This window comes from Cornus florida, unplaced genomic scaffold, assembly GCF_030987335.1.
Source record: "Cornus florida cultivar Cherokee Brave unplaced genomic scaffold, ASM3098733v1 CherokeeBrave_3.0.0_Hap2_Chr05, whole genome shotgun sequence".
NCBI lineage: Eukaryota > Viridiplantae > Streptophyta > Magnoliopsida > Cornales > Cornaceae > Cornus > Cornus florida.
Genome location: NW_026775575.1, coordinates 98,280,270 through 98,299,115, shown reverse-complemented (window position 1 = coordinate 98,299,115; position 18,846 = coordinate 98,280,270). Strand labels below are relative to the sequence as shown.

Here is an 18,846-nt window from a genome sequence, read left to right as displayed (position 1 = left end):
GAGGCAATGGGTGTGTACGTCTGGCTGCTACTTGCCTTCAAAAAAAAAAAAAAATCCAAAGTAAGAAATTCATTTCAATAAAGAAACACGTGCCTTAAAATTTCATTTTCAATATAAAAACATATAATGGTGAAAATTTAAGTTCGCGATACACACGTGACATCATTTTTCTCATTCTCTTTATTTATTATTTATTATTTTTTTGGAAGGTAAGTAGCAACAACACAGATATATATATATATATCCAAGTAAGAAATTAATTTCAATAAAAAAAACATTTTTGCTTTAAATTTTCATTTTCAATATTAAAACTCTCATATTTTTGTTTTTCTGAAAGTAAGTAGCAACTACACAAAAAATTTCAGAAGAAAATGTGTTGGGGAGGGGGAATGAGATATTTTATTTTTTGTAATTTCATAGGATAATATTAAAACTTCACAAGTATATAATTTTAAAAAGGAAAAATCAATAATATATAATACTAAAAAATAATAATTCAGTGAAGGCAATTTTGATATCATTATTTTACAAACATAAAAGAACTACCATGTGGTATAATAATAAAATGACATTTGTTTATTATATATATATATATATATTATTTTAAATTAAAAAAGTATTATTATATCATTATGCTGCATCAGTATTACCTTGGAAGGAATAGGACACGACTGTTCATAAAATTATTATTCCCTCCGTCCCATATTAATAGTCCATTATCTCATTTTTTGTTGTACCATTTTAGTTGTCACATTTCAAAAATCAATGCACTACTTTTTATTACATTCCTAATTTACTCCTAAAAGAAAGTGGATCCTATTTTTCATATTACTACTTTTGAAACCCAAAAATAAGTGGATCCCAATAAAAATCAATACCCTACTTTTTAGGGGAGGGCAAACTTAGAAATGCATCTTTTGTCAACTTAATAAAATATAATAAAAATTATTGAGCGTGAAATGTGAAATTAGACTATTATTAAGGGACAAGGGAGTACTTAAAAAAGTCCAAAAGAGTGAATATTTTGGCACATAAGCGCAAAGTACAAAAATAAACCCTCCATGTGTGGACAATTTTTTATTGTGCAACCAATGTGGCATGCCGTGGTTCATCAAATTACCAGAATACCCTATAGCGTCTTTATTCTATATTGTCCTCTATATAGTACATCATATTATACAATGTTGACGTGCTTTGAGCTGCTTAGGCCCCAAGACAAGCCAACTGTGCCCAAAAAACCAAAAGCAAAAGCAAGTAGAATTCGAGCAGTGCTATAATGCAGGCGGTTTCAGTGAATTAACAGAGATATCACCGTAGATCTAATCGTTGATCATCTCAATCACACAATCCAACGGTGACGAGGCTTTCCCCTACATCAAAACAGTGGAGAAAGGGTTCACCTTAATTATGATGGGTCCATTTGGCTTACCAAACCCTTTAAAAAAGACATTTCATTCCATACGTATATTTTGCACATAAGAATAGGAATAGCTCTCTCTCCTTTCTCATTCTGAGAAAGACACCAAACAGTTCAAGAAAGCAATCCAAATTCCCAATCTCTTCTGCGAATTTGGACTTCACAAATGGCGAGACCCAATCAAGAAGCAATCGACACATTCATGAGCATCACCGGTTTGTCCGAACCGGTCGCTGTGCAAAAACTCGAGGTATTTTCTTTATTTACTTGTTTATTTATTTATTTTTTGACCGATGAATTATAGAGGTTATAGTGATTGTTAATCAAAGTGATTCGGTTTTAAAATTTTGATTAAATTTGGTCACGTATTGTTCTGTTGATTGATTGCTAAATGTTGTGCTTTGTTTCTTGTTAGGGTTTTTACCTTAATTGGATTCGATTTAAGTTGGTTAATCGTACGTGAATCGTTGTTTTATCACCTGTTGTTGAGCTTTTATTTTTCCTTTTTCTTTAAGCTTTCGTTTGGTTGATGAGAAAACTGAGGAAAGAAAAAGGAAGTATAATCCTCAAATATTACCTTATAGTTATATTTACGTATATATTGTTTCGGAATGGATATGGTTTGTTTTTTTTTGTGCTGAGTCATGTGGAGGTTTTGCGCTTCAGTTTAATTAATAGAATGAATTTAGGAGGACTCTAAGTACCGGTTTATTTGTTTTCTTACATCTTCTGGGCAACCAAACAGAGCACAAGAGTCATCTGGTTGTTACTAAATATGTTTGTTATCTAGAAAGGGGTAGTTATTAGAGCTTCAGGGTACCTAAAATAACTGTTCTTACTGACAGACCATGGATGTCAGTGTTACTAGTAAGTAGTTGATGAATTTGGTTTTTTATTCTTGTTTAACGTCTCTTATTCTAGTTGACTGACAGATAGGGATGTCTTCTTTTGTAAGCAAAGAGGAAATGGTTCACTTTTTAAATGCAATAGAATTACAAGCCTGATAGAAATGAGATTTTGTGTGGACCGTCCCTTGTTTATTCTTCTCAACAGATCTTGGTGCTATCTTGATTTTCCATTTTGACGAAGAACTGTATTTTCAAAGGCTTATCACTGTCAAATACAAAGCAAATGTCCTACTGTTTGATATTTGGAAATAGCTTCTGCTATTACACTTTAAAAGTTAAAACAACCCGGTCAGCATTACTGGAAAAGCTCAGGAAACTAGTGGGGGCATTTTCCACAAATCTCAAAAAAAATTTCCCCTTCTGAAATATACCCAAACTCCATCATTTGGTATAAGTTCGCTAAAAATAAAGCATCATCTCTTTTAGCTTATGAGGAGTGGAGGCAATGGAAAATTTCCTGTTCTGAACTTATATTGGATGAGCCTTGTTTTGCTAGTTTGTCTGAGACTCTGAATCCTAGAATGATGATGGAACACTACTTTGGAAGGCAGTGTTATTCCTTTGCCACTTCAGTCTTAAAAGTGTCTTCCTTTACCTGGTGGATGGCAAACTGTGACTCAGGAACTAACACTCAAATTATGCATGTATTAGCATATGCATCTCAAATGTAAGCATGTGATAAAAAATGCTAACTGAATCTTCATTACTTATGGTAATTTCTAAATCGCTGTCATGGTCTTCATGTGGTTACACTGCATTCCATCCTCGCCAAAGTTTGGATTTGATCATTTTGGTTCCATGATGGTCAAGATTATATAAGTTACTAGAAGTGGAATTAAGCTAAAAAAATTGGACACATACCTTTCTTCGTGGTCTTTGATATATGGTAGAATTGTATGATTAGGGTCCTTCCAATTCAAGCGGGAAATACCTAATGGCGATGCAATAGGACAACTTGATCGAGTTTATTTGGGAAGCTCATATTGTTAGAATTCATCATACTTGTATCACACATAGAAATTCATCATGTGTTGGAGTGTTGCTTTGTGCATGACCAATATTCATGGAGAATGAGTGTGCGAATTAATCCAAGAAACTTGTCTAATTTTTAACTAAAACTTTTTTTTTTTTTGAGACTAAATAGGTTAGAAATTTCATGACCACGAAAGAAAGAAGTTTCAGCAGTGTGTTCTAGGATCTTCAAACTACTCATTATATGATGAACAAATTTTGTTGTCTCTTCTTGAGTTACAGAATTAGTATAGATACTGAATGTGTTGGATTTGAGGATGCCTTTGTTTCAGGTTTTGACTATTTAGGGCTGCAACCGAGCAGCTTTACTTTTACTTTTACTATTCCCCCCCCCCCCCCCCCTTTTTTTTATAAGTACTATTTTTTTCCCCTTTTAAAATCATTTTCCGTAGTTTTTTCATCTCCAGTTTGATCAGTCATGTTTTTCGTGGCAAATAGGAGCATGGCGGCGATCTCAATACGGCTGTTAATGCACATTTCAATGAAGGAGATAGAAATATGTCAGTGCCTTCTTATTCATGTTCTTGCTCCTCTTCTTCTTTACTGCTTTATTTTTATTCCGAATTGGCAATAAAAGCTTTCGTGATTCTTTATCTAACATTGGTGTCATGTTTGTTTTTTGGTCTTCAGCATGCATGAAGCATCTGCTCCTGCTGCTCCTGCTCCTCAGAGTGATATCATGGATATTGATGATCCAATTCAAGTTGAATCTAGCAGACCTCCTTTCTCACTTCCATCTACTGCCAGAGATATAAATCAGTTCTCTCTCCTTGATCCTAACTTCAGTAGAAGTCTGTTCGATAGAGTTCCCAATTTTACAAGTCGTGCACCGGTTGTTTCACATCCAAGAGAAGTTAGGGAGATCCCCATTGAGGTCAAGGATGGGAATGAGCGATCTTCTGGCCTTGCTCCTGCCATTGAAGATGTCACGGGAAATGCACACATACATGGCCCAGAAATCCAGGGGACTGTTATAATTGATGACGACGATCAGGAAGATATTCCCACTTCTCCAACTGCACTTGCTGCTGGACAGAATGAAAATGTAATGGCTGCTAATTCTTATGGCTTGGATTCGAGGCCAAGTGTCCTTGGAATCGATGATTTACCTGACTACAACAATGAAATAGAAGAAGAAATGGTTCGAGCTGCCATAGAGGCTTCGAAAAGGGATGCTGGAAAAGATTATACAGATCAACAGTTCGGTGCTCATAATGTATGTAAAGCAATTTTTCTTTTCTGAGTGCACTTCTTCCTTTTCCCGTGGTTGGTCCTAAAAATTGATTCATTTGCATCTTGATGTAGGGTTCAAGTGATCCTGTAGGTTCAAGTGATCCTGTTCCCGGACAGAGGCGATCTCACCTAGATGATGCTGAACTTGCAGAAGCAGTTTCATTGTCATTGAAGGTTTGTGGTTCTATTATTTAAGGTTTGTGGTTCTATTATTTACTGATTTTCTTATATTGTCATCTTTTGCTCCCATCTAATATGAAATGAGTTCAGACAGCAGAGCAAGAGAAAGCATTGCGTGAGATGGGGGGAAAAGTTGGAGCATCAGAATCGGAAGCCTATAAGTCTGCTGAGGTGGGAGAACCGGGAAAATTATCACCATCAAATGGAAGGTATATGTCTTGTACTGCTGCATGATACTTTGACACTTTCATCTTTATTATTATTATTTTGGTTTTGGGGGGGGGGGGGGGGGTAGGTGTGGGGGGGTGTGTGGAATTTTGTATTTGGATGCATGTGTTTGTGTATTCACTGGTGGAGGCAAGAATGTGGTTCTCCTGACAAGGGTTCTCTTAAGGCAATCTAGGTTGGAAGTAGGAAACTCATCCATTCAGGCTGAAGCAGAAGATGTTGAAGAGCAGCCATTAATTAGGCACAGGAGTAGACGTATGTCTTCTGGCTCAGTGGAATCCGCCAGAGAAATTGGAGAAGTTGAGGTTAGTCCACCATCAAGTCCTGGACAGCAAAATACCGTCAGTCGTCCATCGCACATTGGAGATGACTTTCCTTCCGATGAGGTATCTTCCTTTTGCTGTAGAAGTTCTTACTATGAATACCTCAAGAGTAATTTTATTAAATTGCATCTATGTTATCACGTTAGTCAAGTGTTCTAAAACATGAATCATCTTTAATATTTGATACTTGTTGATTTGGAAGTGGGGAGGTATATCGTCAGTGGAACATGATGAAGCAGTCATGCTTGAGGCTGCACTCTTTGGTGGAATTCCTGAAGGGAGTGGATATGGTTTTCCATATGCTCCTCATCAGCTGATGGAGAATGGTGTTGATAGAGCCATAGGCCCTTACCCCCGGAGGATGCCTCGCCCCCCATCACCAACCCTCACAGCCCAGCGCCTGATACGGGAACAACAGGTTTGAATTACGAGTCAGCAATTATGATTAAATTGTTGTAGTCTTCATTGATTCTAACTTTTATGGAATTGATGCAGGATGATGAGTATCTTGCATCACTGCAAGCTGACAGAGAAAAAGAATTGAAGGCTATTGAAGAAGCTGAAGCTCGTCGCTTAGAAGAACAAGCAGCTAGAGAAGCTGCTCTCGAGGAAGAAAGGCGAAAGGAGGAAGAGATACGTAAAAAATTGGAGGAGGAACAGGTAATGAAATAGGCTTGTCAATATTGATGTGGATCTACTTATGCATCTTCCTTTCCCTGCTGAAATGTGTACTTGAATAAACATCTGACAATAAAAGTAGTCATGGATTAAACCAAAAAAAGGAACAAAATTGAAGATAGTTCTATATTCTCTCCGTGTTTTTCTAGTGAGACTAGCAAATTTGATGAGGCGTTTTGTATTAGAAACATTTAGGTATAGTCATATTAAATGTATAAATTGTAGTTCTTCGCTCTCTTTATACTATTCTTATTGCCTCCTTTTTCCTAATATTTTTCTAAAACCTTTGCCTTTAGTTAGATTAGGTGAGAATTATGTTTTTAATTGAATTTTATTATTTGTGATAAAAGTTCAATTCACCTTATTGTACCGAGTTCATTAGTCAACTGAATTGGCTGACATTGGCAATTTTACTAGCTGGGGCCATTTCTTATTTTCAGAAATAATTCAAAATTTTGGAAATGATTATCATGGGTTTCTTTATGTTGTTGAGTATTCTTACTGATCGTTTTGATCATGTTTCTTAATTTTTTTTAAAAAATAATGACCTCGACCGTTAATACTTTTTACTTAACCCTGTAATAGCCTGAGATTGTGACACCGTCATTGTGATTGCATCAGGTATCGGCAGCCATAACCGCATTTTAAAACCTTGTTAAAGACTGAACATAGTGCCTTTTTTTTTTTTTGATAAGTGCTAAAGACCGAACATAGTTACGGCATACTTATTATATTGCGGTGTGCTTTCATTCATTTTTGTGTGATGTACATTTTAAAATTATACTGTTTATATTTTTGGATGCACGATAGCAGTTTCTTGTGCATTTTTATGTGCAACTTTAGTAAGAATGTTGCTGTAGCCTCGCTGTAAATGCAAAATAGCATTCCTCACCAAAATTTTCATTAAAAGAATACAAGTAAACGTTCTAAAAAAATTGAAAACCATATGTATATCAATCATGTTGGTTAGATTGTTCTCTTCATTTCAATTTTGTATTTGAATCTTTTGGTATTTCATATATGTAATGCTCATTTTTTAAAATAATTATATTTCTGTTTTCAATGTGCAATGTTGTGAATGATTTTTTCCCTTCAGAATTTAATTTTATGGAAAACCATGCTGTATTTAAATGGCTGAATAATTATCAAAGACGCCATTTTAAGCTGTTGATTTCTTTATACATTCAAGCCTGTGCTTCTTGCAAACATAACCACTCTGGGTGGTAATTTGTGATAACTGGTTGTATCTGTGTCGTGTCAAAGTTAGAAAATTCTATTAAATAGGATAAAAAAATCTTGACATAGGCATGACCCCTTTATTAAAAAGGTAACGTGTGCATCCTATTTAATAAAGGGGTCGTATTACCTGTAACATGACACAACCCATTTAACAATATACTTAATACTTTGTTCTTAATTATAAAATGGAAATATGAAAGAAAGAAAAAAAGAATTAAATATTAAATTAAGAATTATGGAAGGACTAAAATTTTCAGTTTATTTTAATAAATTACACAATTATCACCACTTTAAATATATTATTATACATGTTAAAGCAGGTCATTGGTCGATTCAAGTTGATTTGACGCGGTTACGACAATTAGTTAAACGGGTCAAATCAGGTGAAACAGGTTGATGTGCCAAACCGGAACACGCCGCAGTTAATAAAATGAGTTAATTGGGTTGACACCGATTAAGGTTAATCCAAATTCACTAATTTCGTGTTGGGTTCGAGTTGTGTTAAAAAGTCATTTCCATGCAGAGGCCTCTTTCTAAACGACAGTTGGGCTTCACAACTTTGCTTCTTCATGTAAAAAACCTTTAAGCAAACAAGCTATTGGTGTGTCAATTCACTATTCACGTTCCTCAACCATTGTCTGATGATGCAGACGCGGAGATGGCCATAATGAACATGACGTAATGGAATTGACTATTGCGGTTATGAATTTTCTTTTTACCTTGCACACTACTAGATGTGATGACTCGGCTGATTATCTTGGATTTGGTCGAGATTCTGATGGATTCCTTAGGGACTCAATCAAGTCTTGTGTGATTCCAGTTCTCATATCAGTGAGTGATGAACTTAGATTCGGTCAGACTCCGCTGATACGGAGAACTATGCCCAAAACTGAAGCATGACTTTGGTAATCAGAAAATTATTTTTGATTGCATATCCATTCTTTTTAGCAGCAAGTAGCTCTTATACCTACTCTAATCGAGCATTTGATATAGTTAGGAAAATATTGCAGAGAATGAAAACTTTGGATCCTTCATATGATAAGAAGGATATACGCTTCTAAGGAGTTTTGCATTGGAGACAAACATTTTCAAGCAAACATGTCTGAAATCTTAAGTGTGTTCATGATTAAGAATAAAAATCTTTAGTTTTGGACACATGGCCATTACCTATTGGATTCTTCCTAACATATGAGCGAGGAATTTTGCACTTGTTGAGATTCAATTTTATGTTTTGCCTAGGAAAGAAAAAAGAGAGAACAGTAATGGTTAGCATAAATCAAATTAAAGGTTTGCATAATGGTTAGTAGATCTTTTGATGGAAAGGAATCCCCTATTGGAGCGCTGAAATTTTCTATTATTTGTAACCTTTTTTGTTGGGGTTGGGGGAGAGATTTTTCTTCTTTTGAGGATATTGTGGACTTCTTGGGCTCTTTGAGTTCATAGGTTCCATTTTTGTGTATAGCTTGGGACGCGTTCCCCTTCTGAACGCTTTCTAATACATTTTACTTATCAAAAAAAAAAAAAAAAACTTTTAGCAATATTTGAAAACAAAAGTTCAAGACAAAATGGTTATATCTAAGAGTGTAAACTTAAGGACGAGAAATGGAGTCATCATAGTTTCATGTGTATATGCACATATACATTTCTACTGATACATGTGGATACAAATCTTAGATTTTTTTTCTTATCTCTTGTTTTTTTGGTATATTCCCACTTCTATTCCCTTTTTTTTTTATTTTTTTTATTTTTAACTTTATATTCCATATATTTATTTTTACTCTTATTTACAAGAACTCTCTTAATTTTAGAATTCCTCTCCAAGCTTTAGTTAGCATATTCCCCTTTTTAGATTCCACTATCTATTTCAGAATTTTCTCTCTTTTTTCTGTATTGTTTGTGATTGTCCTCTAATATATATATATATATATATGTAAAACCGTCTTTACAGTTTGATTTAAGTTCTTTCCTAAAATTACCTTCCAATCTTTACATGTAAGACATTTCACTTTTTCATTATTATTTTCCCACTTCCATTCCCTTTTTAACTTTATATTCCATATAATTATTTTTTTCTCCTATTTACATGAACTCTCTTAAGAGTTCCTCTTCAAGCTTTTGTTTATCATATATCCCTTTTTAGATTCCACTGTCTATTTTAGAATTTTCGATCTCTTTTTTCTGTACTGTTTGTGTTTGTCCTCTAATATATAAATATGTGCAAAACCGTCTTTACAGTTTGGTTTAAGTTCTCTCTTAAAATAACCTTACATTCTTTACATTTTAGACATTTCACTTTTTAGTTTGGAAAAAATCAAACTGGTTCACCTTTAATTTTTAGTTCTCTAATTGTTATAAAATAGATAATGCCTATTGTAAGATCATTGGAAACTGTGTGGTTTAGGATAGCCTCTCTATCGTGATTCCCATCTCCATATAATTTTTATATACAAGAACTATTTTGTATTCTGGCTGTGTCTGCGTTGCTCTTTTAGGTTTCTCCACATGAGTATGACCATGTCATGTCGTGTCTCTGTCCACATCCATGTCCAAGCTTTGAAAGTTTCATATTAATATGGAAATTTCATTAGGATTAGTTGCCTGCGTTGATTTTTAGAATTTGTGTTGTAAATTTATGGCTACACTGCATTGATCAAGGTGGACGTTTAGTGGCACAAGACAGGTGGGCTGTTCAAATTAAGCTTTTAGCGTGGGATCTCTTGACCCTTGTAAAAGATGCAACGGAAAAGACTTCTGGAAGCAAAATTTCTGATCAGGCCTAAGGCTTTGTTTCAGCTACGCCTGTGTTATTTAGTTATTCATCAAGCATTCTATATCAGTAATCAGTATTACATCAGGCCTATGAAGATGCTTTAATCTCTCTAGTTCATTATTTTATGCTTGTCCTTGGAATGGAACTTGTACATCATCCACTCTCTTTTTGCAAGATTCTTGGGTGCAAATCTTGCATTCCTGATAATTAATTTCTACTGCAGGAGGTTGAGAGACAACTAGCGGCAAAAGAAGCTTCTCTTCCTCTGGAACCAACATCGGATGACGAGAATGCTGTAACTCTTCTAGTGCGAATGCCAGATGGTAGCCGCCGTGGACGCCGATTTCTTAAATCTGACAAGCTACAGGTATAGTTTATGAGAGTCTGTGAGTTGCATTAATTAAGTAGCCACTTCCTTAGCACATGCTCATGGCTTAGCTTGATTGTGGTTTGCAATGCAGTCCCTTTTTGATTTCATTGATGTTGGTAGAGTCGTCAAGCCTGGGACGTACAGATTGGTAATTCTTCTTCTCTACACTTAAGTAATTGTTCGAAAAACATATGGAACACTAAATCAGCTTTTGGGTGACTTGCAAAATGGATTTTGGTGCTTTGATTTTGGCATGGAAGAAATAATACTAAAACTACCAGTCGACAAAAATCAGGAGACTTGGCCTTGCTAGATCAATAGGCTTGTTGACTGTATAAACTTGGTAAGAAGTCCTGGTAGCATTTCAATCAAGCTATTCTGTATAATAAAAATGAATGGCTTGCCTGTTTCACTTTTCTGAAGACCTCTCTCTCTCTGTATTTTTTTCCTTCTTCCCTTTTTTCTTCTTTTAGAGGAACTAAGAACACAATATGAAGATTTTTGGCCGACAATTTCTAAAAACTGTTTAGTATAAAAAGGGCTTGTTTTTGAAAAAGTCTTTTATAGTTCTAAGTTTCTCTAAAAACAGTTTTTAGAGAACTGGTGCGAACAGTCTCCAGAAGTTTTTTTTTTTTCAAATCTATTTTCAAAAATTCATGAGCCTTTGACTAAAACCTTAAACCACAGGCCAAGGTTTGAAACTGGTACATAGAAGAGAAAAGTAATTGCTCTTAGAGAAGACGATGTTCACTGAATTACATCATGCCCCTCGGTAAACAAACAAAATTAGACCAGTTCAATTAAATGAATTCTTGTTTTGACTAAACAATTATGGATGATTGGACAGTCCCAATTTGAATGGACCAAGTATATTTTCGACATTCACAAGAGTGCGTCATGATGCATTTTACTTTCATATAGTCTCAAATTATTTTGTTATGTTGACTAAACCATATTTAACACACTTTAAAATCCATTGGAAATTTAGAAATGGGGGTTCCTTCATATCTCTTTACGAAATCTACCATGGTCATGTACTTTCTTGACGTGTGCCTGTGCTATAATTTTGAACTTTGTTGGTCAACCTCATGTATTGGTTATTGTTATACATTGGTTAGGACAAGTACCTTGGTTTTCTTTACTGTAGTTTGAAGTCTGTTAGTCGAGAAAGTATATAGTACCCCGGGGGTATCTCCTATGTGGTGCCCCCAACCAATACACAGCCATGCTTTTCCTTGAAAATTTTCTATTTGTCCATTATCATGACAGATTGAAAGCTTTGATGACTGTCCATTAGTGCAGGGTACCATGTGTAAATGCCCTTGGTGTATTGTATACTTTCTCCTTTTAGTCAACCTCAGCAATTTTGGATAGACAAAGATAAGTTCATGCCGGACACGTCTAAAACAATGGGTCGGAATAAATGAAAGATGTTGACAATTTCCTTGATAATTTTACCTGATTGATCTTATTTTTATATATTGGGCAGGTGAGGCCATACCCTCGACGTGCTTTTAGTGACGGAGAGAGTGCTCTAACTCTTAATGAACTAGGCTTGACCAGCAAGCAGGAAGCCTTGTATCTGGAATTGATTTAGCCCAACCCTTGTAAAGTTGAATTTCTTTCTCAAAAGATGTAGTTAAAATGATACCATGGGATGTGGGATTTTATGTCGGTTTGGTGATATATTTGATTGGAATTTGATGGCAACAGTGTTGATCTGACCAGAAGGGTAGACTTACCTTACCACAATATATGTTTTCATTTGTGTTTTGGTGGCATGTGGGGAATGAATTTGTTTTTTTATATGAAGAATCAGTAATAGACTAGATTTTAACTTGGACTTGAGATAAGTGAGAGGGTTTTGTGTCTTTCTATTTTCTAATTGATGAGACCAGAATCAAAATTCCTAACTGTACCTTCCTTTCTAGCTCTTGATGCCATGCTATACTTGGCTGTATGAACCAGCTTCAAGTGAATTTGTGTGTGAAGCTGAAGTACCATTATGCTATATTTGGTAGCACCGAATTCTGAATCCAAAGAAACATAGCATTTGGTTGTGAACTTGTGGGTTCTAAAAGGAAATGGGTCTAGATTTTTCGAACCTGAAAGAGAAAATGAGTTGATATCTATGGTCGTAAAGAAGCCTTTTTGTCATGTTAGTATTCGGTTGATTGTGAAGAAAAATGAGAGAAGCTTGCCAATTTCAAAAATGACTTTTGTTTTTTGGTTGTATTTTTAAAACTTGTATATTCAAAAAAAAAAATAGTGTATATGCATTTAAATGTATGTATATATGTCAGCATTTTTATATAAGCACTTAATGTGCATGCTTTAAGAGGTACTAATTTACTTTTAGGGCTTCAACCAAACACTAGAAGATAACAATTGGTAATAGTATTTTCATTACCTGGAGTATATCTTAAGCTGTAAAATATTTTAGGCTGAAACAAACTGAATTTTATGGAGTTCTAAGAAAAATTCTAATTTATCCAAAAAAAAAAAAAAGGAAAAAAAAAAAAAAAGAAAAGAAAAAATCAACATGCAAGATTGACTTTGACTTTTTCTCGTAGTTCTTAAACATGCTTTTTAACAAAATAACTTTTGCAAGAGGAGTGTGTGTGTGTTTTAACGGAGTTTTCAATTCTCAAAATTATAGAATGATATATATGCTAATGGCGATTAATTTATAGCGTGACAATCCAATAAGTTATTAAACACTGACCCACTAAAGAAAAAAGAAAAACATAATTTACTTAGAATCATTAAACAAAATCTATTTCATAAGCAATAATGTGGCACCTTTTCATATTAAAAAAGCATACTGCCTTTTCTTTTAAATTGATACTATGATTCAATTAGAAAACCCTCTGTAAGGGAACACCTCTCGAGCATGTCTGGGCCTGAGGCCCTAAGCCCGTTTGGATGACCCACCACATGGTCATACGGATATGGCCCACATTGAGAAGTGGAGGGTAGTTCAGTCATTCAAAGACTTTCCCTTGACCAGAAGGTCCCTCTTATCATAACGTGGCACAACCAAAGTGAGCCGGACTGAAAGGCCATGCCCAGACTATATGCCACGTGTTCTCGAGGTTTATTAACAAAAGGAAATAATGATGTACACCAACGGTCAGTGAACGAATATCAGGAGACAAGCACGTGCATCCTACGTGCCTCCAACACGCCAGGAATCAACTACCCCCAACGGTCATATTTCTCCGACAACCCTCCAACGGTCATGTGAAACCCTCAATTTCCGACCGTCAGATCCTCATCAAACGGCCACGAATAGAAAATTCCCAAAGATTTCTCGGAACACCCTCGTCATTTTTTCAGTGCTGGGAAAATCCACAAAGCTTAACTTGTATAAAAACACTAAGTCCTGCATGGTGTCTGGCTTTTTGGGTAGTGATAGGAAGTGTTTTCGTTTTTCATTGTTGATCAATTGTTTCATGCATGTTAATTTGAAGGGTTTGAATTCTGGGTTTTGGTTTAGATTCAGAATCAGCTATGGTGGACTTGTCAGATTCCTCAATTGTTGATCTGGGTCTCTCAATTTCTCAGAATTTCAGCTACCAAGTGTGTGTCTGGAGTTTCATGCATGGTGTGGATTTCAATCACTTCACTTGTCACAGCTTTTTCCAATGATTTTTCCCTGATTGTTTTGGAATCCGATGATCATTTTCTGGTAAGTTTAATCTAATTTTTTACTCAATTCTTTGATTCTTTATTGGTGGGAATTTGTTGATTTCATTGTAAAAACTATACCTCCATATAGGAAAACTCAAATTCGTGAAAATATTTTAGTGATTTTCTTTGCTTTATTTCGGCATCGGATTCCTATTCTTTGTTGGTTTTTGATTTGTTAAACTTCAGAAATTCACATAGTTTGTCTCTTGATTTCCATATATTGACAAGTTTACATGCAAATTTTCATCTCATTTCAAATAGTTTATACAAATTAAACACAGATTGCATTTGCATAGTATGAAAATTATAGAAGCAAAGAGAGAGAGAAAGAAACATAGAGAGAAAAAAGGGTGAGTGAACTTTTGAATTGAAAAGATCGAGAAAGAGAATTGAAAATTGTAGAGAATGTTGGCTGGGTGTTCTTCTACATTGTTGTCACCCAGGCATAGATTAAGGAGTGAAGCATCTGCACAGTTTCAAGCTTGTCATTTCCCTTCAATGAGCACACAGAGATTGGACTTGCCATGTAGTTATGCCGCAAAAGACACCTCGAGGTCTCAACCCATTAGGCCGGTGAGCCTTTCGGTTGAGAAGCCAATTGAAGCCAAGACTAGTAGCTGTTCTCTTAAGCAGAACATTCGACTCCCGCCTTTGGCTACCACTGCTGATCAGGCCCCCTTTACCGAAGGTAGGAGAGAGAGTAGAAATGAATTGTGGGACAAAGGTAAGAGCTTGAAGAGGCTAGCTGAGGCTGAGCACGGTTCATATGATGAAGAGCCCTGCATGAACAGAGCCAAGAGGAAAAGGGGTAGTGGAAAATCTGATGATTATCCAGAAGGTGGCGATAATGTGAATTTTCGCCAATTGGGTAGTGGGAATTTTTGGTTTCATCCGAGTTTTGAGGTGCCTCACTCTATATCATGTTCAGGAGAGGAAGAGAGAGTTTGTTTTGTGCCTAGTGACGTGTTTTCTCGGCCTTTGCCTTTGTCAAACAATGCTTGGGTGGAATCTGTCGTAACTCAGATTACGGACTTGGGTGAAAAGAATGTTGAGACGAGCCACAGGCCTGTGAAGGAAGCATCTGGATCGAGTACTTCGTCGGAAAGCCATAGCTTAGCTCTTAATCTAAATGAGGACACCTCAGAGCATGAAACAGGTAATGTGTCTAGGCCACCCAACCCAAATGAAGTTGCTGAGGTGGTGGAAGGTGACAATGGTAACCATGGAGAGCATGATGACTTTGAGCTCATTAGCTTGCTCATGGCCTGTGTTGAAGCCATCTGCTCCAAGAACATTGCAGGTATTAACCATTTTATTGCTAAATTGGGTGATCTTGCTTCTCCAAGAGGATCCACTATAAGCCGACTTGCTGCTTATTTCACCGAAGCTTTAGCTCTGAGAGTTTCAAGGCTTTGGCCTCACATTTTTCATTTCACTACCCCTCGGGAGCCTGATCGGGTCGATGAGGATAGTGGTTCTGCATTGAGGCTTTTGAACCAGGTGAGCCCAATTCCAAAGTTCACTCATTTCACATCAAATGAGATCCTGTTGAGGGCTTTTGAAGGAAAGGACAGGGTTCACATTATTGATTTCGACATCAAGCAAGGGCTTCAATGGCCTAGTTTGTTTCAGAGTTTGGCTTCTAGGTCTAATCCTCCTAGCCATGTTAGAATCACCGGTATAGGCGAATGCAAACAAGAGCTTATCGAAACAGGAGATAGACTAGCTGGATTTGCGGAGGCATTGGGCTTGCCTTTCGATTTCCATCCAGTTGTTGACAGGTTGGAAGATGTGAGGCTGTGGATGCTTCATGTTAAGGAGAGAGAGTGCGTGGCTGTGAATTGTATGTTCCAACTGCACAAGATGCTATATGATGATACTAAAGGAGTGCTTAGGGACTTTTTAGGTCTAATTCAAAGCACAAACCCCACAGTTGTTATTATGGCAGAGCAAGAAGCCGATCACAGTGACCTCAGTTTGGAGATGAGACTTTCCAATTCACTGAAATATTATGCTGCCATTTTCGATTCTATTGACTCTGGCCTTCCATTAGACAGCCCAGCAAGGATCAAAATAGAGGAGATGTTTGCCTGTGAAATTAGGAACATTATTGCCTGCGAGGGAAGAGACAGGCTTGAAAGGCACGAGAGTTTTGGGAAGTGGAGGAAGCTGATCGAGCAAGGAGGATTCAAATGCATGGGAATTAGTGAGAGAGAACTGCTTCAGAGCCAAATGCTGTTGAAGATGTACTCCTGTGAAAAGTATAGCGTCGAAAAGCAAGGACAAGATGGAGCTGGACTCACGCTAAGTTGGCTAGATCAGCCTCTTTTCACCATCTCAGCATGGGCACCTGTCTGTGTTGCAGGCAGCTCCTCATCTTACTCTCGAAGTTGATTGCAAGGCTTTTTTCTTCTCCTTCTTATTCATACATACATACTGCCATTTTCATTCCATACTCAGCATATAGAAAAAGGATACCGAATTCTTTGTAGGTAGAGAAATCTGTCACTATTCTTTCATTCTTTTGTTGCAGATAAGATTTGCTGTCCAGTAGTGCAAGAACCAGTTCCTTGAATACATTAGATTGGAATAGGTTTCAGTCTTCTCAGGCCAGGTTTCTAGATTTCAGTTTAATTCTTTTGGAGTCAATTTGTTCTTATTCTTTGATTCTTTATGTATTTTGAACTTTTAGTTCCATTATTTCAGTCATGTTTCTCTTGTTGAAAGATTATTGTAATTTTGAAAAATGTAGTTGAAAGTTGGATATGAAATTGTGTTATAGTTCTTTGATTATGAATTATGAAACTCTTTCTCAGTTCTCTCATTTTAATTACGTATTCTTTTGTTGAAGGATTATTATTTGTTTGAACAATGTAGTGGGAAAGTTGGATCAAAATACATATGAAATGTTTCCTCTGTGCTCAGTGATGAATTTCTTTGCTATCAAGTTTGATGTTGCATAATTAAAAATCATTCCTTCTGAAGTTCAAAGTCTAGCCCAGGAATCTCTCCAATTTAAAATTTTAATGGATCATCCCAACTCTTCACTCTGCATGAGTGAAGTGCACGGTGAGGAAGCATCAATGGTGCCCGGAGGATGCAGCCTTAGAGTTTCTTTAACACGCGCTTAAAGGTAAAATAGCCGCGCATTCTGGAGTTTGTATCAGTTCTCCCATTGTCCACTTGGTTGTTGAGCTACTACTGCTGTGTCTGTACCGGCAGAGAATATCACCTGCCAGTGCATGCATCTGATCCTCTTGTGGCAAAAATGATACTTCACTTTTTATCCTTTGTCAATATAAATGCTGCTACGCGTAATGGATCGATTTTTCTTATGCATTTTCTCACTTACAGATACAAGCAAATCAATCTATGTGTTTACAGGTAAGAAAATGTGACAAAAAAGATGGATTACCTATGCTCAATTCTTCTTTCTAATACTCTGCTGTTTTCACAGCTGTTTGTTATGATCAAAATCATGTAGTTTGTGTTGGTAGAACCAGTTATATCAGCTTAGAATGAAAAGGATGCCCATAATGTAAACTCTGAATAGCTAATCTCATCATGTCATCTTCATTCAGAATATGATCATCACAAACCATTATTTGAGCTCCTAACAAAAAACAAGTTTCAAAAAACCAGAAAAAACAAAAAACAAATCTTTAGTTGAAATTAGGAAGCACAATATTTCTAGGAGTGCAATGTACCGGTATTGAATACCGATACTCCATGGATACTAGTGAATATGTGTTCGATATTTCTTAAAATGTATTCATAAATTTAAAATATAATTTTTAATTTTTAACACATATCCGATACTTTTCATGTATTTCGATTGCGTATCCGATACTTCTCAGACACTTTATAACACAATTTTAACAAGTTTAAACATTAAAATGCAACTTTTCCAACAATAATAACATAGTATAATTGTTGAGAAAAGTTTAAATTTTATTAACTGATAATTAGGAATACTTGTTTTATGTAATGTGAAAAGAATTTCTATATTATTTTAATGGTTGCATTTAAATTCATAATATTTTTTAAAAAATTGACCAAGAATTCTATTACCATATTTTATTTTTTTAAGATTTACCACACCATCATACCCAAATCATGTTGTATTCGTATTCGGACTTCTTTAAGTTAAAACTATAGACAGTATACCAGACTGTTATATTTTTGTCTTTTCTTTCTGTAAGACCATCCAATAATTGAAATTTCATGGATGCCAACAAGATTTCAGATTGTGACTGCTACATTGATTTTTTTTTTTTTTTTTTCGTTTTCCCCACAATGTCTCTTTCATGCGGTACAATGCAGGCATATATTTATATTTTCAATTATATCACACTTTCACTAAGATTAAGATGTAGATATTTGATCATCACTGTCATCCTCATGTAAGGTGCTTAGTGTTTGATGTTCTGTTCAGCATGAATTAAAGATGGATAATCCAAGGAAAGAAATGTAAGAGAGATTGAAGAGAACATCAAACAACACTTGAAATATCACATTCAAACCAAACCTTATAAGACTGAGATATAGCCCACAAGACTACTTTACGAAGAGAGATAGGCTCGGCCTAGGAAGTAGAAGACGAACTAAAAGGAGAAAAAACCACCGATTGCATAGTCTGACCCTGGGAATTTCGAAAAACAGCCATTCCACCACCAACCCAGTTCGACAAGGAAAACGATGCATCCACATTACATTTAACCATATACACAGGAGGGGGCAACCAATGGGAAGAGGACGAAGGAACGGGCATATTG

At 35.9% G+C, this 18,846-nt stretch overlaps 2 protein-coding genes across 4 annotated transcripts; both read left to right on the top strand.

Annotated features, from left to right (window-relative positions):
• The first annotated feature begins 1,457 nt into the window (after positions 1-1,457).
• On the top strand, positions 1,458-12,217 carry LOC132307857 (plant UBX domain-containing protein 8-like). 3 transcript variants are annotated; one of them, XM_059805732.1, is made up of 11 exons: positions 1,458-1,667; positions 3,796-3,857; positions 3,988-4,573; positions 4,663-4,764; positions 4,861-4,979; positions 5,174-5,384; positions 5,524-5,739; positions 5,817-5,981; positions 10,232-10,375; positions 10,470-10,526; positions 11,868-12,217. In XM_059805732.1, the coding sequence occupies exons 1-11, from the start codon at positions 1,584-1,586 to the stop codon at positions 11,973-11,975; spliced, it is 1,854 nt and encodes a 617-aa protein (XP_059661715.1). In that variant the 5' UTR covers positions 1,458-1,583; the 3' UTR covers positions 11,976-12,217. The 3 variants fall into 3 exon arrangements, with proteins under 3 accessions (XP_059661715.1, XP_059661716.1, XP_059661714.1); XM_059805731.1 differs by having other exon boundaries at positions 1,459-1,667; positions 5,165-5,384; positions 11,868-12,159; XM_059805733.1 differs by lacking the exon at positions 10,470-10,526 and having other exon boundaries at positions 5,165-5,384.
• A 1,315-nt stretch (positions 12,218-13,532) lies between these two features.
• Positions 13,533-16,841, top strand: LOC132307856 (scarecrow-like protein 28). Its single transcript, XM_059805730.1, has one exon. It carries the CDS (start codon positions 14,477-14,479, stop codon positions 16,463-16,465), a length of 1,989 nt encoding a protein of 662 aa, XP_059661713.1. The 5' UTR covers positions 13,533-14,476; the 3' UTR covers positions 16,466-16,841.
• The last annotated feature ends 2,005 nt before the right edge of the window (positions 16,842-18,846 follow it).